This window comes from Crocodylus siamensis, chromosome 5 (genome assembly GCF_052110815.1).
Source record: "Crocodylus siamensis isolate JL-2025a chromosome 5, ASM5211081v1, whole genome shotgun sequence".
Taxonomy (NCBI): Eukaryota; Metazoa; Chordata; order Crocodylia; family Crocodylidae; genus Crocodylus; species Crocodylus siamensis.
In genome coordinates, this window is record NC_143399.1 from 193818715 (window position 1) to 193846505 (window position 27791).

Below are 27791 nucleotides of genomic sequence, written 5' to 3' on the forward strand. Positions count from 1 at the left end.
AGCAACACAATGTTCACCTGTTACTGCCTCTGTTAGCTTTGTAGTGGTCTGGAAGGCTATCCTTCCATAGGGTTGTCCTTAGAGCAATAATAAAAGAGGGCCTAATCCTAATAAAGGATTATTAGAAACATCAAAAATACTCCTTTGGTAAATCACACAAAAGCTAATACCAGAATCCCACTCCATTGGTTGCAAGACAACGGAGCTGTTTCTTGAGCTAAAGGAGAATGCTCTTAATTAACAGTAATGGGGCATTTCTGAACTTGAAAGACTCTAACCTGCCACATTTGATACAGAGCATAAATAAAGTTAAGAGAGAGTCATAAGAAACATGGACATAGCCTCTTTGAAGATAGACAATGTGTGGTCCCCAGGCTGACATCTCTGGCATGGCTAATTAACCTGCAAAAACATGTTAATTAGCATAAAAGGAAGAGCAGAGAGCCCTCAGATACTTTTTTGATGATAAGATGCAAAAACTGTACAAAACAAAACAAAAACTAGAAGCCCAAATCCTTTTCCTGCCAGAGGTAGACTGCAGGAACAAATGACTTTGGGAAATGTAAGACGTATAGGGAATAAAAGTGAGATTGTCATACCTATTTCTGGGGACACAAGTGCCTTGTATGGCACCTCAAGAGACTTAATAAAGTAGCCCTAAACAGAGGCTACAGGGAGGGATTTGGGTGATTTCTGTTTCCTTTCTTTTGCTTAGACTGGGATATAAGATTGAATTTTGGTCTCGCTTAGTTCACATAAATTCACTAAGACAAACCTCCACTTGACCACTTCTCCTGAGGCGAAAGTCTAAGAGTGAAGGACGTAGAGTAAAAACCTCCAATTCTCAGCACTGGAAATTTTAATCTGTGTCTGAACTTTATAACTAGCCCCTGTGTATAATTAGCCAGACCAAATTCTAGGTTTGAAGACCCATAAACCCAGAGCTGAACTTCCCAACTCAAGCCCATCTCTAAAATTTTAACACATCGGTCACACACTGAATTACTCTAGTTTATTTATTCAATAAAGAATCCACAATATTCCCACCACAGTTAAAACCACACCGATGAAAGGAAGCAGTTCAACCATCAGTTTATGAACCTACCAATCCCTAAGGGGTGTCCCAAAGCCACATGATGTCCTAAGGCTCTAGACTTTGCATTTGGATTTTCAAGTTAGCACAAAGGTGTCTGAAAAGCACATATACACGGAGAGCTCCCTGCTGACTCTGTCTGAAGAGGCTTGTATGAATTGTTTTCAGCCTTGTAGCAGCTGCTACAAGGAATGCTATATAGGAACAAATTTGTCCCAGAAATGCAATGTTTCAGAGAGGACTGGAAAAACTGTTTTGTAATGATGAAACCTTCTGGTCTTGGTGGACTATGACATGTGTTTGGTGCCTAATTAACTGAAAGCAAAGGAGATGAGTGCCTAAATACCTCAGAGATTTTAGATTTGGCACATTCTCCAAAATATAGAATCACAGAAAAGTAGGGCTCAATGGGACCTCAGGAGGTCATCTGGTCTAATCACTCGCTCAAAGCAGGATCATTCCTATCTACCTCCCACTATCCTATACAAGTGTTTGTCTAACCTATTCTTAAAACTATATAAATAACCCCATCGCACAACTACCACATTGCCACCACAAAACATGAAGAACACCCTAACCTCCCTGCCTAAGATTTGTCTCAACGTGCCATTTGGAGGACAGCTGAAGCTTGGAGCAGATGCAGCCATTCACTCCAACCCCAACACGTTCTGAGTTTGATGCTGGTCGTTCTTTGGTGCGAGATCAGACGTAAATCCTCAGTTTGGTGTCAGTCCAGTTTTGTCCTACGTGCCAATATATCATGAAAAGAGCAGGGCAAAAATCTCTGCTAGCATTCAATAGGTGCCACAGCACTGACTTCAGCAGGACTGTGCAAATTTATACCACCAAAGAGTCCGGTCCTATGTTCATGGGTTTTTTATTATAAAGATAATAATGACAGCCATCCGAACCTAATTAATGAAATCAGAAAATGAGAACATTCAGCAGGCCCCATAATCTCAATTAAAATATCAGTTCTTGAACACCAGGACAGTAGACCTGGTTCATCATTGTTTGTGCCATCCCAGATCACCTGTGACTTTTATTATAAGCAAAAGTGACTAGTGCATGTGGGGGCAAGTAATCACCGAGTTATAGCATCCATGTCAGGGATGCAGAGCCCCTGGCATTAATACCTCACATCCTGCCCTCCTTCCACCGCAAAACAGAACTCAGTCTTGTTGTATTCTGGGTAGTGTTTATTGAACCAAAAGATCTGGTCTTGGGGGGAAATGGGATCCTTAGTTCAATTTGCAACAAGGAAACTGCCTATATCCCACAACAAAGTGATCACACACCTGGCTAATTGGAAGGTGCAGAGAGATTCTTTCAAGCTATATTCTTCTTAACATATTTTAAAGGAGCTCTCTTCAATTCAAATTCATTGGTTTTCCTGCCTGTGCTTTACACAACCAGTTAGGTGCTGCTATCAAAAGTGGCCTTCGTTAGCACAATAAACTTTTTTGTTTTTGCAAAGCAAAATGAAAGGAGCTTTGAAGGACAGATTGCCAATGTAAGCAAAAGCCAAACACTCAACCATGGAACTTGTCTCTGGAGGAAACGGGTATGCCAAAGGAAGAGCATTTACTTTCTGTTCAAATAGATGTCACAGTTAATGCTTTCTCAGTTAGGAAAGAGAGGCTGGAAAGGATGTGAATGGAGAGCTAAATAAATCCTGTAGTCAACAGCAATAAATATGCATTGACCACCATTTTTCCCCCCAAATAAAGTGATTAGTGATTCAAGTGACCCCAAATTTCAGCTGTCCAGTTTTACCATTTAAAAGGGCCGGGTTTCAGAAGGTGAGAAACTCAGCTGGAAATCAGATCCTATACAGGTTGTCTCCATCTGGGGACCCAATAATAACGTAACAAGGGGTGGGGGGAGTGACTGGGGCACCAGGTCCTGGCACCCACTTAGAGGGCGTACAAGAATGGTAGCTGCTGTGTCTTCCAGCCCAGCCACTGCTGCCACTGCCCAAGGAACAGAACCAGGGCTGAGGACCCCAAAGCACTTTGGATGGTCTTAACCAGTCTAAGCAATTAAGGAGAAACTGATAAAATGTATGTTGACGGGGTGAGGGGAAAACAATAGTTTGAAGTGGATCAGCATCTCGGAAAGAAACAAAACGACCACGCTGCCTGCTAAATATACTAGCACAAAGAAACAGAACCGTAGCTCCCCGACAGCCCACCAGCTGAGGTACCTGACACAAAAAGAGAAGAGGTTTGTGATCAGTAAGGATCACGGCTGGTTATTTGTCACACAGAAAATGAAGAAAAAGTTAGAGCTTTGTCACAGCAAAAAAAAAAAGGCCAAATGATAATTTTATTTGAAGCCAGGAAAGCTGCAGAACTTGGTGTTTTATTTATTACTTCCTTCATTTTTCATCAGAATAGTTTAAATTGTAATGATGGCAAAGCACAAGGAACAAGGAGGGGCCCTAGTCCTCAAGGATATCAAGTCCTCTTTGCAGAGTTGACCAGAAGATAGCATCGGTCACCCCCTCAGTTAAGGCTTCCTAGATTGTCAAGCTACTTGGTCTAACAATCCCGACTTGCTGTTGCGCATGATGGAGGCTCCAGTCCATTCCCCCATAGCTACTATCACCGTTCTTTAGGATTGGCAGCAGCCAACTTCAACTAACATTACTCCAACTACATTGGAAGTTGGATTAGTGCACAGGACCCCCAAAATAGGGGTCACTCAAGGGTGACTTAGATCTACCTTCACATCCCTACTCCTCCCTGGTCTGAGCTGAGCTCTTTTTGACTGCATCCAAGGATCAGGGCTACCATGTATACAGTACAGAAAAGTATGACATGCCATTGCCCAAATGCTTTGGTTTGATACAGCATGTTTTTCATTCCTAACTGATGCGATTTTCTAGATCTGGCGTCTCTCTGATCTTTGTACAAAGAAAAGGCTTTCTCTGCAGAAGCCTTCTTTCTGTTGGTTCAGAAAGACTTTCTAATGGCATACATGAAAGTCTGGAAAATCTCAACTGAAATTCAAACTACAACAATACTGGGCCAATGTATGTTAGTTTATGGAAACCGAAAAGCATACATGTAGCCTGCTGCCTCATGCTGTGCTGTTCTTTCACCTTCAAACGTTGTATGGGCAGTGAAAAAACAAGGAATCCATTGATGCATAGGAGGAAAAATGCCAAGTTACAGGTTATATTATTTTAAGCAGCCTATGTATTGGCAGTGGGGTCTATTGGATAACGCCCTGAACTGGAACTTGGGAGACTCCCTGGGTTGCCCACCATTGCTCTGCCAATGGTCTGTTAGGTAATTTTGACTAAGTCAGTTTACCACTCTGTGCCTCAGTTTCCCCAGCTGTAAAATGGGGACAATGATACTGTTCTGATCTTCTTGGTAAAGCATTTTGCAATCCACTAACCAAAATCATACATGAAAATCAGAGTGTCTATCTAGCATATCATCATACCAGGAGATTCTGATGTTGAAAAGCTATTTCAATCAATACTAGGCAGGAATTGCCTTTTATTATTTCTAAGACTACAGAAAGTACTTCTATGAAAGTACTATGAAAGAATATTTCAATTATTACACCACATAAATATGGCTGGAAGAGACCTCAGGAGGTAATCTAGTCTAGCCCCTGCTCAAAGGAGAATCACCCCTATCTTCACCACCCGAGCCAAGTGCTTGTTAATCTGCACTTCAAACATCCAACAATGAAAATTTTACAATCTGTTGGAAATTCATTCCAGTCCTTAAGCACCCTCATAGCGAGAAAGTTCCTCTCAATATCTAGTCTAAATCTCCTTTGTTTCCATTTTAAATTGTTACTTGTCCTATGGAGCAAAGAAGCCATCAAATGCAAAACTAGTTGCTTTAAAGAAGACAATGATAAACTATTTTTTGTGTTCACTGTCCTCTTTACAGCAACCCTTTTTGCATTTGATGGCTTCTTTGCTCCATTCTAAATGACCTTAGTTCTTCCAAACCCATCCCTATACGCCATGTTTTCTAGACTCATCATTTGTTCAGCTCTCCTCTGGACTTCCTCCAATTTTCCTCTTTCTTTCTTGAAGTGCGCTACTCAAAACCGGCCACTCCAGGTAAGCTTTCACCAGTGTTGAAGAGAGTGAAAAAGTCACTTCCCATGACTTGTATGCAACATTCCTGTTAATACCACTTTGTATATTTTTGGCTTTTTTTGAAGCAACAGCACACTGCTGACTCAGGTTGAGCTTGTGGTCCACTATAGCCTCCAGGGTTTTTTTCTGAAGTACTGTAGCTTAGGCAGTCATTCCCTGATTTGGCTTTATGCATGGGATTGTTCTGTCCTAAGTACAGGACTTTGCACTTGTCCTTATTAAATTTCTTCCAAGTTATTTCATACTATTTCTCCAATTTATCAAAGTCATTCTGAATCCATTGTGAATCTTCACCAGCTTCAGCAGGATCTCTTCAATTACTTTCCTGTGCCAAGTCCAAAAAGATATTGCACAATCAGAGCTGGATCCAATAAAGTACACAGGTGTCTAATTTTAGAGACTCAGCAACACCTAACTTTTGGATGCTTGAGCCCCAGAATGAAAGCCAGAGCCTTGTATTAGGTTTCTAACCCTATACAGGCCAAGCTGAGGGTCCAGCACTTTAGGATGGACTCCAACAAAGCCAGTGGGTGGGAAGCTACCAAAAGGCAGCGTGCATAATTGCCTAGAGCAAGCCATCAAGAAAGGCTGAGGAAAAGGACAAGTCTTAAGTTCTACTCCCTGATGCCTCACTCAAGGATTCAGCAAGGTGCCTCTGTCTACAGCTTGAGGGTGGCACTGAGCAGAGCTCACTCTTGTTTTTCAAAGTACATTATAAGGCCAGGGACAGACGTGACACATACACTGGTTTAAGTGATCAGAAACTGGTTTAAACCTGTAACAGAGCAGACATTCGGTGCACATCAACCAGTCTGAAAATGGCTGAAACTGGTTTCAGATCAACCTGGTTGAATGTAGCATCAGACTTAACTGATCAAACCAGTTTATGCAATGTCTGTCCCAGAACCTTTGCCATTCTGAGTTAAATCAGAGACCCCCAGCATCCCAGGGATGTCTGCTGCAGCCCAGCTAGACTTGATCCCCAGCCCAAGGAGGGACAGGCAGGGACAGGGGTCTGGCCAGAGAGGGAGCTCCCAGCCAGTGGATGCTTCAGCTGCAGCTGGGCTGGGCAGCCCCTGCTGCAATTCCAGCAGCCAGTGGCTGAATAAGCCCCCTCTTGCCAGGAGGGAGCCAGCTCCAAGCCCAGAGCAGTGGTTGCTGGGCCAGGCAGACCCTGCTGCTGTGTGAGCAGCTGAATAAGCCCCTTCCTGCTGGGAGGGAGCTTGCCCCAAGCACAGAAGTCGCTCGCACCGTAGTGGGGTCAGCCCAGCCCAGCTGCCGCTCTGTGCTCTGGGCCAGCGGTGGCCATGCTAGGCAGCTGCTCTGTGCTCGGAGCCAGCTCCCTCCTGGCAAGAGGGGGCTTTTTCAGCCGCTGGCATTGCAGCAGGGGTCTGCCCAGCCCAGCCGCAGTTGAAGCTCGGGGCAGGGATAACAGAGAGTGGGCATCCACCAGCTGGGAGCCCCAGGGCTGCAAGGTAACCCCTCCAGGAGTGCAAGTCTCAGGGCCAGCAGCTGAATAAGCCCCGTCAGTGGCTTGCCTGAACACAGAATGAGTGGTGGGGGCCGGTCCTTGCCCCTGCCTGGCAGCTGGAGTGGTGAGCGGTGAGTGCCCAGTGGGCAGAAGCCCATCATGACTTCCCAGTGGGTCTGCGCTGTGGGGCTGGCACAGCTGTTGTGGAGTGCGGTGGCACTGCGGGGGCTTGCAGGGTTCTGGCCCACTCCATACCCCAGCACTGCTGTGCACAGACTGAGGCCGCAGCTCATTCCCTCGCCAGGAAGAGGCTCGCTCTCCTGCACAGTGCGACTGGGGCTGCCACCCCCAGTAAGGGCTCTGCCCCCTCCTGCTGCATCAAGGAGAAGGGAGCATGGCCAGGTAGAGCCCCTGAGGGTGTGGGCAGGGACAGGGTTATTCCTCCTCCCTCCAGCAGAGGGGAAGCTGGGGGTGTATTCTGGGCAGGGTCCACCCAGCTGCCAGTGGGGTAGAGGGAAAACTAATTCTGCTCCCTGCCCTGCTCTGCCTCTGGGGCCATGGTGCCCCCCTGCTGCAGCAGTGAGGGGGAGAGCAGGCAGACCCGGCTCAGGTCCCTGCCAGTGGCACAGGGTTGGGGAATTAAACCCCTCTTTGGCCAGTTCAGCCTCGGTGGGCCATACCCCCCAGCACAGCTTCCCTGTAGGTGAGGCCTGGCTCTAGAGCCACCTGCCCCTGACCTGAGAAACTTGCAGGCATGTGTCCACTTTACCTCAGTTCAGAGAGTGTGTTTGTCCAGTTACAAACCAGTTCAGCCTAGGTAGGTTAGACTAATCTGCAAGGGTTGAATCAGTTCAAGCTCTGGTTTTTTGAATGTCTGTCCCTACCCTAAAGGAGAATGACATAGTTGCAGTGGTGCTGCATGTGTTGTCTGAGAGCCCATTGATGACTACAGCATTTTCCCAGGAACCAGGAGACCTGCGATCAAGCCTTCCTTTGAAGGTCTCCCAGGTGACTGCCCTTATGTCCAGAGTACAGGTTACTCTTGCTGGATACTCTGATCATATCCAGTTGGACCCGTGTCATGGTGCAGAAAGGTATTCAAGCATTTGGCCAGACTGAGCAAGAGTAGGACTCTGTTGCCTAGTGGTTAAGACACCTGCGAGGAGAAACCCTTTGACAATTCATGATCATATCTGTGACAATCATTGGATAAAAACATAGAAACAAAGGAGACAAGAGTTCACTACCTCAAGTGAGCACTCAGATTGCTAGGCTTGCTTTTGCTCTTTTTCTCCCTCACCCCCAACCTTCTGCCCCAATGAATTTCCAGGTCTTCTCTAAGGTGCAGCTTCAGCAGGATGAGGAAAAAGTATCCAGCCTAATAGCTTGGCTACTCTCTTTGCAGGTGGGAGATGTGGTTTTGGCTACCATCAGGCAGCACAGGGATCTGAACCTGTCTCTCTCATACTGGGCAACCATTCTAAAGGCTAGGCTGTGGCAACACCACCTCTTTCTCCAGCCATAACGTAAAAGTAAGCAGTGGCTATCGCTGCATTTTTTTTTCTGATGGGCCCTATCCTATTGGTGTGTTAGGTGTGCTCTGAGAGCCACCCAGACTGAAGAACCCCTCCCCTTAGGTTCTGGCCCTTGATCAGGCTTAGGCAGGACATGGTTGCTGAGCTACTCAGACCTGTCAGGACTAATGTGCTTTTGTGCATGTGCCAAATATCTTCCAGCACTTGGGGATCTTTAAGATCACAAGAAGCAGCGTCTATGGGCATTATAGATTCATAGATGTTAGGTTCAGAAGGAACCTCAATAGATCATTGAGTCTGACCCCCTGCATAGACAGGAAAGAGTGCTGGGTTCAGATGACCCCAGCCAGATGCCCATCCAACCTCCTCTTGAAGACCCCAGGGTAGGGAAGAGCACCACCTCCCTTGGGAGCCCAGTCCAGACCTTGGCCACTCTAACCGTGAAGAAGGTCCTCCTAATGTCCAGTCTAAATCTGCTCTCTGCTAGCTTATGGCCATTATTTCTTGTGAGCCCCAGGGGCGCCTCACCAATTCCCTTCTGTGCCCCCATGATGAATTTACAGGAAGCCACAAGGTCGCCTCTCAACCTTCTCTTGCGAAGGCTGAAGAGGTCCAGGTGCCCTAGTCTCTCCTCGTAGGGCTTGGCCTGCAAGTCCTTAACCATACGAGTGGCCCTTCTCTGGATCCTCTCCAGGTTACCCACATCCCTCTTGAAGTGTGGCCCCCAAAACTGCATGCAGTATCCCAACTGTGGTCTGACCAGTGCACAGTAGAGGGGAAGTATCACCTCCTTCGTTCTGTTTGTCATGCACCTGCTGATGCACGATGAAGTGCCATTAGCTTTGCTGATGACTTCATCACACTGACGACTCATGTTCATCTTGCAGTCCACTAGGACTCCTAGATCCTTTTCTGCTTCTGTGCTACTGAGCAGGTCATTTCCTAGGCAGTAGGTGTGCTGGACATTTTTCCTCCCTAGGTGCAGCACTTTGCATTTCTGCTTGTTAAATCACATTCTGTTGTTTTCTGCCCATTTGTCCAACCTCTCCAGGTCTGCCTGTAGTTGTTACCTGCCTTCCAGTGTGTCCACTTCTCCCCACAGTTTTGTATCATCCACAAACTTAGACAGAGTACACTTCACTCCCTTGTCCAAGTCACTGATGCAGACATTGAAGAGTATTGGTCCAAGGACTGAGCCCTGTGGGACCCCACTGCCCCTGTCCTTCCAGGTCAATACTGACCCGTCTACCACCACTCTCTGGGTACGACCCTCCAGCCAATTTGCCACCCACCGGGCTGTGTAATCATCCAAGTCACAGCCTCTTAACTTGTTCGCCAGTATGGGGTGGGATACCATATCAAAGGCCTTTCTGAAGTCTAAGGAAACGATATCTACCCCTACTCCTGCTTCTAGGTGGTTTGTAACCCGGTCATAAAAAGAGACTAGATGAGTCAGGCATGATCTACCTGCTACGAACCTGTGCTGGTTTCCCCTCAGCATAATTTTTCCTGCTGGGCTCTCACATATATGAGCCTTAATAATTTTTTCAAAGACTTTGCCAAGGATGGAGGTGAGACTGACTGGCCTGTAGTTGTTTGGATCCTCCCTCCTCCCCTTCTTGAAAATAGGGACCACATTGGCCCTTTTCCAGTCCTCTGGGACTTGGCCCATGTGCCACAAGTGCTCAAATATTCTTGCCAGTGGCTGTGCAATGACATCAGCCAGTGCCTTCAGTACCCTCGGATGGAGCTCATCCAGGCCTACTGACTTAAACACATCCAGTCCTCCAAGTGACTCCGCACTCTCTCAGGGTCAACACTTGGTAGTCTGGTGCCCAGCTGTTATCTCTCTACGATTGTGACACTTGTCTTGCCCCTTGTTTAGGGACACTGAAGCAAAGAACTCATTGAGGAGTTCAGCCTTGTCCCCGCTGTCTGTCACCAATTGCTTTTGCCCATTCACTAGTGGTCCTATTCCACTCTGTGCCTTCCTTTTACTCCCTATATATCTGAAAAACAATTTTTTGTTATCCTTAACTTGGGATGCCATCCTCAGCTCCATGGTAGCTTTTGCCTTTCTAACTGCCTCCCTACAACTGCGAGCTGAGGAGGCATACTCCTCTTTAGTAATTTCTCCATTTCCACTGCTTATATGCCCCCCTTTTTCCCCTTAAGCTGCTCTGGATTTCTCTGGTTAGCCAAGGAAGCCCTTTTCCTCTTACATCGGGATCATCCCCCTCTGTGCCCAAAGGATCACTTCCTTAAGGCACTGTCACCCTTCCTGGGCTCCCATCTCACCAAATCTCTTATTCTGCAGTGCATCATTGACTAAACGCCTGAGGTCGCTGAAGTCAGCCTTCCTAAAGTCTAGCACTTCCACCCTACTAAGTTATCTTTCCCATTCTGCGCCTTATCGTGAATTCTATTATTTGGTGGTCACATTAGGCATTTCTAGGGTTAGGCAGCAGCTGAGCAGAGGCTTTCAGGACTGCTACTTCAGAGGAAGGGAGAATTAGGCACCCAAATCCCACTTTGTGCACCTACAGCTGCTTTTGGATCCAGCCCTTAAATGCTATGACACTGTCAGGGAAGTTGTAGTTCTTCAGGAGACTGTATGGGAATAATATGCCAGCAGCACTCTCTGATACCTAAGCCATACTATTAAGATTTCAAGGGCTGGATTCAGAGGTGAAAAGTGACACTTCCAAGTTGCATATTGTTAGGCAAGTGTGACATACACAAGGACCACACTGTGGCCATATAAATATAAATTCCCAGGAGGTAAAAATGTATAGCTGCCTGGTGGTAACTTCCTGTGTGCATGCTCTTACCCTGCAGTAAAAGAATACTCTCCATTGACCTACCACTTACTATGGAGCAAGAGCATGTACATGTCGGTTATTACGGAGTAGCAGATGCATGATAAGTCCTACCTCCCTGTCCCCTTATGGTAACTTGTTCATGTGCCTATGTCCTATCACTGGCCTTGATATGACTGCATGGAGCTGTAAGTATAACTGCAAATACTGGAGTCAATGGATACCAGTCCTCAGGGTTGTAACAAGTATCCCAGACATCTTTAACAGTCTAAGTCCATTGGAATCCATGGGAGTCAGAAGCCTCTCTGAGTTGGGGTCTTGATTCAGAGATGTGTGGCAAGGGTTGACCTCTGGTAACTGTGGGTGCACTAAACCAGCGCAGCGCAAAAACCTTTTCTGTCCCTGCTGGGAGGATGATCAAGCAGCTAGTGCACTGAAGATCCAACCCTAACATCTATGAATCTGCTCCTTGCTTTCCCATTCATGTCCTGTGTAATCTTGGGAAAAGCTGTTTGGTGCCAGATTGTTAAAAGTTTGTAGGCAGCTAAAGTTGCAGGCATGCACCTTGCAGGGCTGCCAAAAGAACCGGGGGTCCCATTTCTCATTTGTTCAGAGTTAGGTCCTAAGGAAAATCAAATTAGGCCCTTGTCCACATCTTTAAAGCACCCAGGGGAAAGTCTAGGCAGTGCAAAATGATGCCATGTGGAGATGTGCTGAGCTAGCTCTGCATTCACTAGTTCCAGAATCTGAATGAATGTAGGTGTTTAACTGCAGGTGAATAAACCTTGCTCCTCAACAGAGATAATCGGCTTGGACCCAGCTCCCGTATTAACACATTTATACTGATTCTAGTTCTGGCATCTCTGCAGTGTTGCTTTGCACCATACATATGCTAAGTCTCTCTAAGTATCTGGTGTATAATCTCCCTGTGCCTCAGTTCCTGTTCTGTTCACAAGGATAACAATATTTTCCTACCTTACAAGAGTGCTAGGTGGAAAAATGCATTAAGGATTTTGAGTTGCTACAGTAATGAGCGCCATAGATAATTAAAAGTACGTTAGAGAAACAGCTGCCTCCTCCACATAGTCAGTAATTGCTCTCCTCCCAGTAATAAGGCCTCAAACTCCACTGATGATTGCAGAGAGTTTTGTGAGCAACTTTCTCCAGCTTCTCAACTTTTCTTCACTGTTATGTACGTGTGGACCAACCCCAGACTGAAAGTTAGTTTTCTTCAAAAAGCAAAACGGAGCTTTATCACAGTAGTCCAAAGCTAAAAACAAGGACTAGACCAATTATACTGGCAACAGCCTTCCAGTAATTTAGCTAGATTATTTAGATGAATAATCTAGGGCTGATTGATTAAAAATGAACATATGAATGCATCAGGACATGTTGCTGGGAGTCTTATACTACAGGAAGATACAATCTGACTCTCCACTTCAACCCTGCCATGCTAAATGCCATTACACTGGCCCCAAAGTGTGTCAAGGGACTGGAGAACCGGTTTCTTCTGGGTTTATTTTGTTCAAACACACACATAATCTAGAGCTCTCAGGATTAAAGGAAAAATCACTTGCCATGAGATACCATCATGCCATATGATGTATAGCATAAATAGCAAAGCACTTGTGTTCTAAAGAAGTTGTGGTATTGATTAGATTTATTTAGAATGACATTCATAAAGTGAAGCATGGGCCAGCCAATGCCTGACCTGCTAATGCTTGTATAGTACCCAGCAGGGCTCCCAAAGGTTGTTGCAGCCAAAAAAAAATAAAGCTGGTATCACGCTGACAATTACAGGCAAAGCACAAGTTAACTGGCTTTATCTAAATCTGCCTTCAGTTCCATGCAGAGATCCATAAATCCTCCATGCACAAATACCAACAGCTTCACAACTCTTTTTCAGCCGGGATCCTCCTGTTGACTGGCTTGGCTGAACTGGCTTTTCAAAAAAGATATCTCTGGATTCATCAAAGCATCTTTTCTTGCTTAGCCCAGTGTTAGATTAACAGATTACATCATGTAGTATCCAGCAGGGTTGTAGGTGCATACACAACTGCCTAAACCCATATGGTGTTGGTAATTGCTTAGTTCAGTTACCCAAACTTCGGAAAGCCTGAGCTTGGGCAAAGCATAAGTGACAAAAATTGTTCCCCACAACTCTTGTGTGCTGCTATCTAGCTTACCTCATGTTACCAGACTTTCCTCCCAGGGAGTATGCCCCATACTTCAAAAGGTGCTGGTGGATCACTTCCTATTATCATTCTTTCCTTTCTCACATGTCTCCAGAGGAGGTGGAATAGGAGGCAAGGCTGAGAAAGTATGATCTCTGCCCTGTCGATTAGCAGTTACTAAAAAAACCTAGCCATTTCCCATGAAGCTATGCATTCAAGCTCTGCACATGCAGGCAGAGGTGGCTGCACTCTATCCCTGTTTTGATTAGACTTCCTGTAACCTTGAGACTTTCTCTTTTCATTTTAAATGAGAACAGAGAGTCTGCCCGAGAGATCCATCCCAAAGTAAAGGCTTTGCAAGGGGATGTGGAAATGCTCTCTTAGTTGTGTGTCTAAATTATTCAAACAATTGATTAGACTGACTGCCCTCTTAAAAAAAAAAAAAAAAAAAAAAAAAATCAAAACACAGTGCTAATTTCAGGGTTGCCCCAGACCTTTCCTCAGCTGCATCCCTATTTTGTTCCCTTTTTATTTCCACACACATTTGCACTGATAGGCTCATGAACTTTATTACATACATACTGACTTTCAGGAGCCTGAGATACAGTGCTTCTTTTCCAGTTTATACAATATGCCTCTGCTGCCATAACATCTCTCCCTCTCTTTCTCATCTCAGGATCTGGCTGCTTCTGCCTGCTTTGGCTTTTGCAATGAGTACCAATTTCTCAATTGTATACAAGTTTAGTTGAACTTGTAAACATCACAACAGACTAGGTTACCTTGCTAGAGATAAGACCCGAGACAACTGTGGCAGGACAATGGCTTTATTCCCTCAGTTTACCCTGAATTTTCTCAATTTCTGATTCAAGAGCATAGCAAAGTATATAAAAGTGACAGCTCATAGCTAAAGCATTGATTTTTTTCTCATTCTGGATAGTCTCCATATCAGAATCCAAATCTAATAAATGCCTACAAGGAACTCAGAATAGAGGAGCTTTTTAACCAGATGTCTCTGAAAATTGTAATTTAAAGTGCTGGAGGCCTCATTTTTGTACAATAAGTGCCAAGAAACATAGTTTTTCATTACTGGGTTCTTCAATAAATTTAAGCTTTGCACTCTGAAACAGCTTTTGAGCTATTCTCTGCCAATAAGTGCACATAAGACTTAGGTGTGTTGCTCTGTCGCAGTGCACGCGGGTGCCCTGCGCCTAAAAGCAGAAATGGCAGGAGAGACCCCTAGTGGTGAGAAAGGGGAGGCTCAACTGCCAGTCACCGGGGCAGCACAGGTGCTGGTTGCCAGGGAAACCAAGAGAGTCAGCTGACAAGAAGGGGCAGGGCTTGGCCCCTTCTTAAGCCCAAGCATAAGGCCAGGAGGGCAGTTCCCCTCCGGCGGCCAAACAGGGGGGAGCTCGGCCAGCACGCAGGGAAAGGGGGAAGATAGACTGCAGGAGCATCCCCTGGTTGCGGCGGAGTTGAAGTATTTTTCCAGTAGGGACAGAACATGGATTTTTAACCGGGCAGTTTAGTTTACGTTCTAGCCCAGGGGCTTTGTGTTTGCTATTTAATCCGGAGGACCGGGTGAGGCTACTAGGGGTGGAGGAGGCCTCATAGAGACACCACGGTAGCGTGGGGTTTCCTTATGCTGGAGAGGGCACAGCATTGTTTGCGGACGCATTGGCCCTAGCCCGGAAGCCCCAGAGCAAGAGGGGGCAGTGAGAAGCCCCGGAGCGAGGGGGGGCAGTAGGGAGCCCCAGAGCAAGAGGGAGCAGTGAGAAGCCCCGGAGCGAGGGGGGGCAGTAGGGAGCCCCAGAGCAAGAGGGAGCAGCAGGGAGCCCCAGAGCGAGAGGGAGCAGCAGGGAGCCCCAGAGCAAGGGGGGGCAGCAGGGAGCCCCAGAGCAAGGGGGGGCAGCAGGGAGCCCCAGAAGTAAAGAAGAGGGCCAAGGCATAGGGCAAACCATGTCAAGTATCGTCTGCGAGGCTTGGGCTGCGGTGTAGAGGAGGAAAAAGGAGCCGCAGGTAGCACCCCCAGACACCAGGCTTATGAAGTGGGCAGCCTCCTGCTAATTACATCACTCAATCAATTAAGATCAAGGCATGGCAGGCGAGTAAGCAGGTGGTTAGCCCAAGGCAGGAAGGCGGAGCCACCCACAGAAAGGCTCCAGCGCGCCACTCCTGTTACATGTTCTTATTAACATTATGGGAAGTTTGGTGTGTTTCCCATGCACAGAATGAAAAATTGCCTCTTTAGCTTCTCCCTGTCAGTCAGCAATTAGGCCTTCTCCAAGTACCAAATACTGTAAAATACATCAAAATTACTGGAGAAAAATACCTGAATAAAGAAGGCTAGTAATTGGAAGCTATTTATAATCCTCTGGTGTCAAAGACATAGCTTTAAACAAGATATTTTTATTATGGTAAAATGATCATGCATAATATTTATATAGTGAAGTACTGAAATCTTCCGCTGGTGCATGAAGAAAAAAATCCACTTAACCTATTACTAGAGACTAAGGGCATGAGTAATGGCATTATATGGAGTCATTCATCCTTATGGCACTGAGTATATCACTAGACTAGACTGAAGATTTAGGTGTGATTTTTAGGTACCCAACAGGAGGTCCCTTAAATTACCCGGCAGTAACACGTAGGCTAGGGACAGAAGTTACACGTAAACCAGTTTAAGTGAGCAGAAATTAGTTTAAACCTGTAACAGAACAGAAGTTCAGTGCACATAAACTAGTTTCAAAATGGCCAAAACCAGTTTGTGATAAACCTGGTTGAATGTAGTATCAGATTTAACTGATTTAGGTCAAACCAGTTTATGGAATTTCTGTCCCAGAACCCTGCCAGGTTTAAGTTAAGCCAAAGTCCACCAGCATCCCAGCATGCTCCATAGCTCTGGGCCGGGCTGTGCTCTTTGCTCCAGCTGAGCAGGGCTGGCCCTACCACCCTGCTTCCTAGCTGGAACAGGGACAAGGGCATGGCCAGATGCCGGCCCCCCTAAGGCAAAAGGGGCAGAGAACAGTTTTATTTCTCCATCCATCCCCTGTCCCACCAGCACAGACCCCAGCTGGGGTCTGCCAGGCAGCAGCAGCCCCTGCCAGGCATTTCTCCACTTACAGCTCCAGCAGCAGGGGAATGGCCAGCCCCAGCAGAAGTGTGAAGCAAATGGAGATGGGGAGGTTTAATTCCCCACTCCATTCCCTGTTCCAGAGGCATGGACCCAAGCTGGAGTCTGCCTGGCTGGGGCACAGCAGTCTGTGTCAGGGTCTGCCCCTCTCATTGCTGCACAGGCATGGCTGTGGAGGCATCACCAAGAACCAGCTGGCAGGGAGGGGGTTTATTCCTCTTTTCAGGCATTTTGCATCTCCCCCTGCAATTGCTGCTGAAGCAGTAGAAGGCATTGCCAGCCCCAACAGTATCCTCAAGTGAACTGGCCAGGGAGGGAGTATAACTCCCCCCTCCCTGTCCCACCAGCATGGACCCGAGCCAGGGTTTGCCTGGCCAAGGCACAGAAGCCTATGTCGGGTCACTCCCCCTTCACTGCTGCAGTGGCAGGGGTGGCCGTGTAGTCAGACATCAGCCAGCATGCCCCCTGACGCAAAAAGGGCAGGGTGGAGGTTTATTCCCCCTCCGTCCCCTCTGCCCCGAGGGACTGGAGGTAGGGTCCGCTATCTCTGACTGCCACCTCCACCAATCTCTCCCTGTGTGGGGTGAACAGCATAAGCAGACCCCTCTCTGCTCCCTTCACCTAAGGGGACCATGCTGGCCAGACTCTGGCTATGCGCTAACCCCTGCCACTGGAGCCACAAGGGGGAGGGACCCTGACAGCAGCAGCCCTTGTGATGGTGCCCTGGGAGTGCAAGCCTCTTCCTGGCGGGGGGGCTGCACCGTGGGCGGGAGCAGGGTGGGCAGAACTGCCACAGACTGCGTGGGGTGAGTGGTGGTAGTGTGCTAGGGAGGGCCCTCCGAGCCCCAGTGCTGTTGCTCATCCCACAGTATGTGGCACCTCTGCCCACCCTGCTTCCGCCCACAGCACAGCCCCTCTGCTGGACAGCATCATGGGGGCTACTGTCCCATCATGGTCCCTCCTCCTTGCAGCTCCAGCAGCAGGGGCAGGGGTGTGGCCAGAGGCTGGCCAGCACACCCCACTTAGGCAAAGGGGGCAGGGAGGGGGTTTTCCGAGTCAAAAGTGAATGTCTGATCACTTGCAAACTGGTTCAATCTATGCAGGTTAGACTAATCTGCAAGACTGAATCAATTCAGGCTCCAGCTTTTTGAATGTCTGTCCCTAGCTAGTGGACAGGTAATCCACCGATAGTCATGCCAGGTTCAAAATTTAAAGCAGCAGTCAGCAATGTTTCTCCTGTGCTGGGCCAGCTTGGGTCCAAAGTTAGTCACTGCTAGAACCTGGCCAGTGGCAGTACTTCTTCCTGCTCCTCTGCCACCAAAGTCCCCTGGCTCTAGGCTGGATCTAATGGCACTGTATGTCTAAGTCAGGGGCCCGCAACCTAGACCTAGACCCAAGTAATAATTGTATCAGTAGTGAATAACAGGGTATAAGCTATTACAATGCGATAGTGGCATTTGCATGTGTCTATATCAATACAACCATAGTAAAACTGCTGAAACTTTGACCTTGTTTCTTACATAGATTTAAAAGTAGTTAACTTGTGTTGTTACAGCAGCACACAACTATCACAATTAAGGTATATCCTACTCTAGCTGATGTGCATTATCTCCCTGCTTTCAAAGTACTTAAAAGATGCACTTGTCAACAGCCTTAGACAAATTGGCAGGGCAATAGGGGATGTTTATTAAGGGCCCACACTAAGTCCTCTTAATATTGTATAGCAAGCATTAAGCATTGTGGAAGACCCTGAGACAGGACAGTTCACACGCACACATGCTATTCATTCTGAATGAAAGTTGCAGAATAAAGCTCTAGGCTGGTGAAGATTATATACCAGTAAACAAATCTAAACTCTGACTGCTGAAATTCTTTGGGGTAGGAGGACTGTTTTTCTCCAAGTTTGTACAGCTCCTTGCATTGCCCCTTAGCTATATTTGTCCTGAACCATGACTGGGTTTCATAAGCAGAAATAATCAAAGGAACATTAAGCAGACTTGTTATTTAATGCCTGCATGTTCCTATCAGTCACCATTGTAAAGCATCAGTGCGAGCATAATACCCTATTGAGCAAATTCCTACTTCATTAAAATGCCCTGCCTAAAATCTGCAAGCAGAAGGAGCTGTTTATGATGGCTAGGGAGCAGTCCTAGAAAAGCATGAGTTAATTTACAGACACAAGATAACCCACTAAAAAAAAAAAGAACATTGCCCATGGCAAGTTACGACTGTGGCAAGTAATAGTAAATTACCAGTAACTCATCTGCCTTTCAGTCTGGGATAATTTCAACCTGTCTCTTGAATTCCAATTTGAGAGACACCATCTGCAATTAAATGATAGTTTGTTGACTTCAGACAGTAAGTAAGGGGCCAAAAGCATTGATTTACCACTTATTTTTTCAATCTGCATGCACTGCTTAAAGGAACACAGGACTTCAAGACTCTCTCAGCTCATGAGCTGTAGATTTCCATAAGGGACACCTGGCAAATTTCCTGCAGAGTATTTCTTTATGCAGGCCTCATGGGATGATGCTGGGAAACTATTTGGTGTACTAGGTCCAGGTCCTCTCATGTTTGTTTGTTTTCCGCAAAAGTAGAATGGGTGCCTTTAATTAAAGACATTAATAAATGTGAGGGGCTCAGTTTTTAATGACAGGTGCACAATTGGCTTTGGGGTCTCATTGAACTTGGTTTTGTACAGACACAGTAAGTCCCTGCCCAAGCATTCCTGATCTAAATAGACAAGGAAAGTATTATCTCCCTACCAGTCTTCCTTACTTTTGCAGAAAAGGGAAATTACAGTATAGAGAGAATTAGGCCACAGGGCTGGAGTGGGAGTAGACTTCACTGGTGCAGGATTAATCTAAGTAACTTGCCCAAGGTCCCACTGGAAATCTGTGCTTTAACCATTTCTTTTTAATTCCATCCCAGTGCTCTTAGCCACAAGACCATCCTTCCTTTCTGGCCAGGCCACGAAGAGGGGCCTACAAATATCCAGACATTCACACCCAGGTACCCTCAGTGATTTGACTCAAGAGCCACTGGAATAGACTTGCCCTCCAGTGTGCGAGCCTTGCCATCCTGCTCTGAGGTGAGAAGGAAAGACTACAGAGTCTCCTTATAACGTGAAGATTAAAAATCAAACTCTTTCCAAATAAAAGGGCCCAGAACTTGGAAGGCTATATTAAAAACAATCCAAAAAAAATCAGTTCCCTATTTACATAACAACATGGATAAAAAATAACAAGGAACTAAATCTTAAGCAACTTCACACAATCAAGCACAGCATAGCCCAGGGGTCCATTTCTTCTCCCACTGAAGCCAGTGGCAATGGCCCCAAGTGATCCATACTATAGTCATAGCATGATAACGCTTCTGGCTCACTGGGAAATAAAATCATTCAAAAGTAAAAACTGATTTTCTTCCCATTACCTGAAGTGAGCATCTGAGGAGGGAAATTGGCAGGCTAGATTATTAAGACTCCCCCAATCCAATGGCCTGAGTATTACAAAGTAATGCTACAACTTTAATACCACTTCTAATTATTTCATGAGCGTCCTCCTTAAAGGAATTTTAAATCCACTGAAAGGGACTTCTTTTTTGCCCGTGCAACATTAGGAGTTTTTTAATTAATCCATTTTAGCTAATAACAAATTAATAATAAAATTAGCATAAAATGGTTTACTGCCATTGGATCCCAGATATTTGTCTGCCCTCTACTAGTTAAACACTCATTGCATATCCCAGCAGTGGTGCACAGAGCTCTGCTGGAGCTTTTAAAGCCCCAACTGTTAGTTAATTTTGTTAGCATAAACACCCAATAAAATTTTATGATGTGTTCAGCTCTCATTAAAGATGAAAAACAGCAAGAGAGTTTGGCACCCACAAGTAAATACAAACCAAGACAGCTACAGCAGTGCAGTCATTCGTGATGTCCTCACTGACATGTATCTTGAGGCTTTCTCCCTCCTTTCTAAGGTGCTGATGTATAGTAGACAGCACTGCAGAGACAAACCATACCATGTGCTGGAGCACGTTTGCAACAGGTGTGATATTTTCAGGGCTTTGGAGAGTACCATCTCCCCAGCTTTCCCGGAAAACTTTTATAAGAAACCATTCTCTGGTTCCTTCCCCACGCTCACATGCTGTGTAGTCCAGAGATAACAGCAGTCTAGACTTCATGGTAAGGCAAACAATTTAGTCTGTAGCCCTTGTATATGGGGAAGAGATCCTCAGACAAGTTATTCTTTACCACCCAAACACACCTGTACAGAAATGAAGCAAATAGGCTATTCTAACACTGGATGGGGACACCTTTTCAGCACATCTTCAGCTCTTAGTCCTACCCTGCATGAACACATGGATCAGACGAAGCACAATCTCATTTTGAATGTTTTCCCTGTTCATTTTCATACTTTGGTATTGTCTCATCTTTTTAAACATGATTTAGCCTGACATCATTTAAAGAGCATTCCTTTGTGGGCTCACTCCTAAGTTCCCAAGGGAGTCAAGGACACTCATCAATCCAGGTCCTCGCCTGGCACTGAACAAGTACACAGTCAGAACCAGTCCTTCTTGTGAAGAGCCCACCACCTCAAGGGACAAGGCTTCATGGGGAATCAGTAGCCCAAAGCGGTGTAGCAAGTTGCCCACAGACATGCATAAGGTCAAATCACAGCCCCCCAATTCCCAGCCCAATACTTTCTTCACTAGGCTTCTACTATGGCTTCACAAATCTGAGCCCTAAAGCTCCAGAGCAACTGATGGGCTACTCTTTAAATTTAACTTCCAACACCTCTCTCTGATGATTTAGGATGCAATGGAGAACTGTATCACTAATATATGTCAAAATGCCACCTTCCTGAGAAACGATTATATGCTACAGATTCTTTAAAGGAAAACTTGAGACTTGTTTGACTATTTATGAGCTTGAAACTGCCATTGTCAGAAGTACTCTCAAGCCTGGCTAACACAGTTAAGACGTGCTTGTTTCTGTAGCCAGTAGCACACAAAGGAGTGATGCGGCCAGCATCCCAAAGGACCAGGCACCCACTCACAGCTGGAGGCAGCCGTGGCACAAGTCCAAGACTCAGATACTTCCCTCTGGAGTCAGGATGAGACACCTTAAACAGGCAACAACCACAACCCATCTGCCATTGTGCTTCCTGTGAAATTCCTATTAACAATAATGGGAGCCTTGAGGAATGACTGGTGGTAGAAATGGTTTCAATGTGTCCCTACTGGGACAGCCATGACATTCACTGAAAACAAACATTAGCTTTACAAGGGAAAATACAATAATATACTATAGAAAAGAGAGCAGAGATTCTAAAGTGTGAAATAAAACAAGATGGAAATTCTGGCCAAGCATCTCACAAAGAGTCATTAGTTCTCGAATTCTTAATGTTGAGTTAATTAAAGTCTGGTTAAGAGGCTGACAAAAACTTCTTTTCATTTCCAACAGCTGCAAGACATTTCATACTAATTCTGCACATTAAAGAGACAGCATCAACTTAAAATCTTGTCAATTTACCACATCCTAAAGTCAGTCTCCAGCGTGACACCGATCTCTGAAACACCGTGTCAATTTTTGTGGTCCTGCAGTCCATTTTTCAAATTTTTGACATTTTTTGTCCCCTTCTGCTGTGGAAAAGATGCCTCCAATGGAAAGTTGTATAATGTACTGTGATGCTGAATGTCATGTACTATAATTCTGCAACATGAACTATAACGCAATGTGCACTACAACTCCCAAAACATGGCAGGGGGCAGGGGAAAGTGAAAGGAGCAGCATGGGGGTTCAGGTTGCACAGCAGAGAGAGAAAGAGATGCTTGGCCAGAAAGCTCAAAGGAGTGGTGGAGCTGGGCAGCAAATTGCAGCAGCGGGGCTCAGATGTGGAGGCTGGGCAAACGGCAATTAAGAGTTTTAAGGGTCCAGAGACTAGTTTGCAGCCCTCTGGAGTTGTGGGAGGGTTTTAGATTCTTTTAAGTGTATATATCACAGTGTTAGTGTTTTCTACCAGCTACCTATTCTTGGCTGAGTTCACCACAGTGTCGCCGTTTACTTCTTGTCACCCAGATCCTAAGTGTATGTACCAGACTGGTAACGTTTATTTAAGTCTTTCTGTCCCCCTCTCTTTCGCCCATTGGCTTGTGACCCTAATCCCCAGCATCCCCAATATAAAAGGGTGAACCTTCCTTGCTGGCTCCCTCTGCCAGTTCCTGGGGTTGTGGGGCTTGGTACAGCTGATTATATAGGAGAAAGACTCTATATTAGTACTGTCAAAGACAAAATCTGAGAGAGAAAGAAAATTAGAATAGAAAAAACTCTCTCCAATCTGTCACCTGCACCAGACTGCAGTGTTAGGTTTCAATGCCAGCTCTGCTTCAGACTTCCTTGATTACGGGCAAACCATTTAAGTGCTGTACCTCAGTTCACTGCCTGTAAAATGAGAACAACTCTTCCTGTCTCTCACCTTTTGTCTGCACTGTCTGTTTAGACAGTCCCAGCTCCCTAAAGCCTACAGTCTCTTACCGCATATGTCTGTATATAATATCTAGCAATGAGGTCCTGGTCTTTGTTGGGCTTTTGTGCATGACTGTTTACAGCATTAAAAAGGCAAAAATATTTAGATAGAAAATGTGATTTTTTTTTTAAAGAGTGTGTCCAGAGTAGGCTTAAAAGATGCCTTTTGAAAATGATCCAACTGACACCTTCTGAAACCCTAGTCCAGATAGGGTCAGATGCATCTTAGCATGCTAACAGCACTATTGCGTAAGACTCATTAAAGTGCAACAAGACGGCCGTCAGCAGACTGTTACAGCACACAGCTAGCTAGGGCATTTTATAAGCATACTTTTATTGTCATCCAGACAAACCAAAGTTAACGCTGCCCCTCACAAATATGGTCAAATGCCACAGGCAGAAGAAAAATGTAATGAGCCAGACTCATCTCGTCTGAAGCAAGACAGCACAGAAGGTAAGATCATCGCCCTATCCACACTTGTCATGCACCTGGGCTTTTAAAAATGTATGGGGCCTAAATCTCCACTCAGTTGTATTAATGGAAATCAGTAGGATTTAAAATCAGTGGGAGTAAACTTGGTGGAAAACCCTTTAAGTGAGAGGAGAATCGGACGCCTACAGTGCAAATATGACAGCCTCTAATTAAAGAAGAGCAATTAAAACATTGTAAAAAAATGTTTTATATGCACCAGACAATGTAGATTAAGATTTTAGTCCTAGTAATACTGGTTCACCAGATTTCAACAGATTCTGCCACCATCAGTTTGGTGCGACTGCCTGTGAAGACGCTGTACTGTAAGTAGTATCTAAAGTAGCAGTGCATGGCTGTCATCTGCATCTTTTCAAACTAACAGTAGAGCAATCAAGGATGCAATGAGTCTTTTGTCTTTTTCAGGATAAGCTTTATGGTGCTTTACCTGAGTAAGGACTTTATATTGTTGCAGGCGAATAGGCCTATAATTGTTTCTCCACCTCATAATTTTTTTAAGACACTGAGATTTGCTACAGAAAACAGCTGTTTTTCCTCGAAAAAGCAAAAATGTCTAAAGCACCCAATGCTGCCCATAAGTAGTCATATTGCTGACATGCAGTTTGGTTATACTAATGTAGATACCCCAAGTTCCTCAACTTTAAAGTGAGAAGTTCTGTAGATATATCTATATTAGTTGAAAGTTAAGATATGGCTGCTGTTTGCTTAATATCCACAACAAACTGAAGATTGTCCTACAAGCATGTGGGAGATCAAAGATAGAAACGTTTACCATTTACTCAGCTTTAATTCAGCATTATTCAATTGGGCCAAAATGTACCATACAGTCCCAGAGTGTCTCCCAAGATCCCTATGAAGAAGGGAAATGTGATTCTCTCCATTTTACAGATGAGTAATAGAGGCACAGAAATACTAAAGCGCAGATCCAAAAAAAGACCCAGGCATCTACAGGGTGTCTGTAGATGGAACTGAGACATCCAAGTCCCAGAGTGGCATCCTGCAAAAACCCTGCCAACTACTTTGTCACCTAATATCCAACCTATTAAATTCTCTATGGGACTCAAGTTCTGTTTCTGTGAATACCCAAAGCTGCTTCCATCTCATCAGTGCTAAACCATTCAGCATCTGCCTCAGGCCTAAGCTTGACCAGGATCTCCAGCCTAGGTGCTCCTCTGCCCTCACACATTAAAGGGACCAGTGTAATAGGTGTGCTGTGAGCCTGTCTGACACATCTTCAGGCATGAACTCCACAAAACACACATCCCATGGCTACTTTCATCCTAAACCATGGCCAGAGAAGAAGACGTAGTGCTGGTGTCAGGGCCCCTTTTTTATATAAGAGCTCAGGGGTTGGAGAGCGCAGCTCCAGATTCGAGAGATTTGGGTGCTATGACCTTATTGCTCCAATGTATGAACCCCACATCTCCCTAACTGTCTGGCACTAGGCAACCTTATACATTTTATTCAATGGCAACTTGAAGCAGAGATCAGCAGACAGGACTCCCCTCTCCCCAGCAAGCATTTTGATGCCTGGGCTACAGACCAAGTCTCTCTCTCATTGGCCTAATGAATCATACATTCTTGCAAAGTGGCATAGCAGACATAGGAAGGATGGCGAGTGTTCTCCCCCAGCCTACCCAATTGCCTGGGGACTAGGGCACTTACCTGGGAAGATGGAAATGTAGATTTGAACCTGTTCAGGCTGAACCCAGGTGTCTCACATCCTGGATAAGTGCTCTGAACACTAAGGTAGGGCATAACCGGACGGCATTGTCATTATTGTTCTAAAATTAAATGAATGCTCCTGTCCTATTATATCAAGGAACAGAAGGGGTGGGATGTGGCAGGAAGGGACCTGAGTCACACCATAAACATGCTGAGGGTATGAATCTCACTACAAATCTCACCAAAACTCCCTGTACAGCACATGGGGAGAGTTAGACAGCTAAATATCCAGGAGTTGGCTTCCACTCTGGAAATGAGGAATCTACAACAAGCAGCAATACTTTACCCAAGTCCTTTTGTAGATCTAGCCCTAACTGTCCAAAATCATCATGCAGGAAGCCTGTGGTACAGGAAGGAACTGAATTTGAATCTTGTAAACCCAAGTCTAGCATTCCTGTCATTACAACATCCTTCCTTTAATGCAGACTTGCTTGCTTTAGGTCCAATCCTGCTCCCACCAAAAAATCAATGAGAGTTTTCCCCAATGACTTCACAGTGTTTGCAGATTTAGGAAACTCAGAGGTTGATTACTGCTCATCCTACTGACATAAGCTGTCCCTTTGAAGGTAATGGGGTTACTCACCTGAGGAAAGCGCGGACCCCAAATGTGTGAAAAAAAATTTGCTCAAAAAGAGTTACTGCCAGCCAACTAATCAGTCTTTCGATGCTAATTGGAAGTGACATGGATTTAGATGTTTGCTAATCGGTTAAATAAATTAAATGGATACATCAATACAACGTGCAAGGTTTTAGTGGACACTTCCACACTGCTACAGTTTAGAATTTCAATCAAGCTATTTACTTTTATCATTCATTTACTAGGACCCCTGTATTTAAAACATTAGCTCCATTGCTCATCACAGATATGCAGAGCTGTAAATCTTGCAAAGGAAAGGTGTAGAGACTATTCCTTAGAGAGAGAAAGAAACCACAGCTAAACCAGGAATCAGAGTGACCTTGCCCCAGTGAGCTGGCAATCCCAGCTGTTTTAAGACATTAAATCGAAAGTCTGCCAACACGTTTCAGGGGAAAATAAACTTCTGGCAAACTGCTTCAGCACACATCCCAAGGAAGTCGGCTTATTTGCCTTAGACTAGTCTTCCAGGATAGGCAAATAAGTTTTATTAGTTTTCAGCCCTTGCTGAAGAGATACTGTTTCTGAATTGTAGAAGCCGTCTGTGCAACTGAATCAAGCAAGCATGGAGCTGCACGTGGTTTTAAATAAAGAGCTTAAGTCACCAGTCACTAAATAAACTATTCAAACAATCATTAAATAAAACATTCAAATGCAACCTACAGTGTTGGAGCGTGAGCTGCAGGTGTCTTCAAGTACACATCTATCACTTATTCAGCTCCAGAAATATTGGGGCTTGGCCCGTATCTTGCCCTTCTGTGGTACATAACACAGCAGCATTTACTACGATAACAACATTAAGTAATGACCATGGCCCTGACCCTTCACCCAAATAAAGAACAGGGAGTGGCAAAGGAGACCCAACCTTGACAACTTTTCCGAAGGGCCATGCCATTAGATTTAAGCTTTGATCTTTCAAGTCCCCACGCATGCCCTTAACTATTAGTCCAGGACTAGCCACGAAGATGAGCCCGGGTGCACCCCGACTCGGCACACACCTGGACGGCCTGCAAGCCTCCACTCTGCTCACCTAGCCTCCTAGCCAGGGAGCGAGGGAAACAGGGGCACCCCCCTCATGCAGTGATATCAGGAGGGTTGGGGCTGCCAGGCTCTGGAACCGGCTCCCAAGGGAGGTGGTGCTCTCCCCCACCCTGGGGGTCTGCAAGAGGAGGTTGGACAGATATCTGGCTGGGGTGTTATGATCCCAGCACTCGCTGCTGCCCGGGGCAGGGGGGCGGACCTGATGGTCTGTTCAGGTCCCTTCCGACCCTAGGAACTATGAAACGATGCAGGTGGGGAAGGCGGGCGCAGGACGCATCACCTGCCTCGGGGGGTCTCTGGCCTGAGCTGGGAAAAGCGCAAGTGCGATAACACCCCGAAGAGAGAAGGGCTGCGAGGCTGGCAAGGAGAAGCCGCCCAGCCTCGAGCTGCCGGCGGCCAAGTGCACAAGGGCTGCTCCGAGCCTGGAAACCCTCCCCACGAAGAAGAGGGAGGCAAGGGGGGGAAGGTCCTGGTGCCCCTCTGCAGGGGACGCCCTGCCCCGCTCTGCCTGCTGCCAGGGGCAGGGAGCTGTGCCACCCCACCCCCGCGCTGCTGCGGGGCTCCCCCGCCCTTACCTTGGGGCCCTTCCCGGCGGGGCAGCGCACGCTGTTGCTCACTCCCGCCGTCTGGTTCATGGTGAGGGCAGCGGCTCCGCCGGCCACCCGCCCGCCCGAGCCCGCAGCAAGTCGGCGGCGCGATGAGGAGCGCGGCTCAACCGCCGCCTCCCCGCCAGAGCCGCCTCCGCCCGCGCGGATCGCGGCCCCGGGCAGCGCCCCCTCCCCCCTCCCCTCAGAGCCGCCGGCGGGCGGCGGGCGGCGGGCGGGCGCGGCGCTGGGGAGAGTTCAGCGCAGGCGAGCCGCCACGTCCCGGCCCCACCCCGCCGGACCTGCCCAGCGCTGGGCAAGGGAGTCATGTGGGGGCCCCCAGAGGGACTCGGGTAAATATTAACCCGCCACAGTTGTAGCGGGGATCTATTTATTTATTTATTGGGGGGGGGGGGGTTAGAGCAATAGTCGAGTGT

General features: G+C 46.4%; 1 protein-coding gene across 1 annotated transcript in view; it reads right to left on the minus strand.

Moving 5' to 3' along the window:
• DPP6 (dipeptidyl peptidase like 6) overlaps nt 1–27485 on the minus strand; it is an 842266-nt gene extending 814781 nt beyond the window's left edge. The window contains exon 1 of the mRNA XM_090047677.1: nt 27346–27485. Coding sequence (XP_089903803.1) covers nt 27346–27405 — 60 coding nt within the window. The 5' untranslated portion in view covers nt 27406–27485. The remainder of the gene's footprint in view (nt 1–27345) is intronic.
• Between the last annotated feature and the right edge of the window lie 306 nt (nt 27486–27791).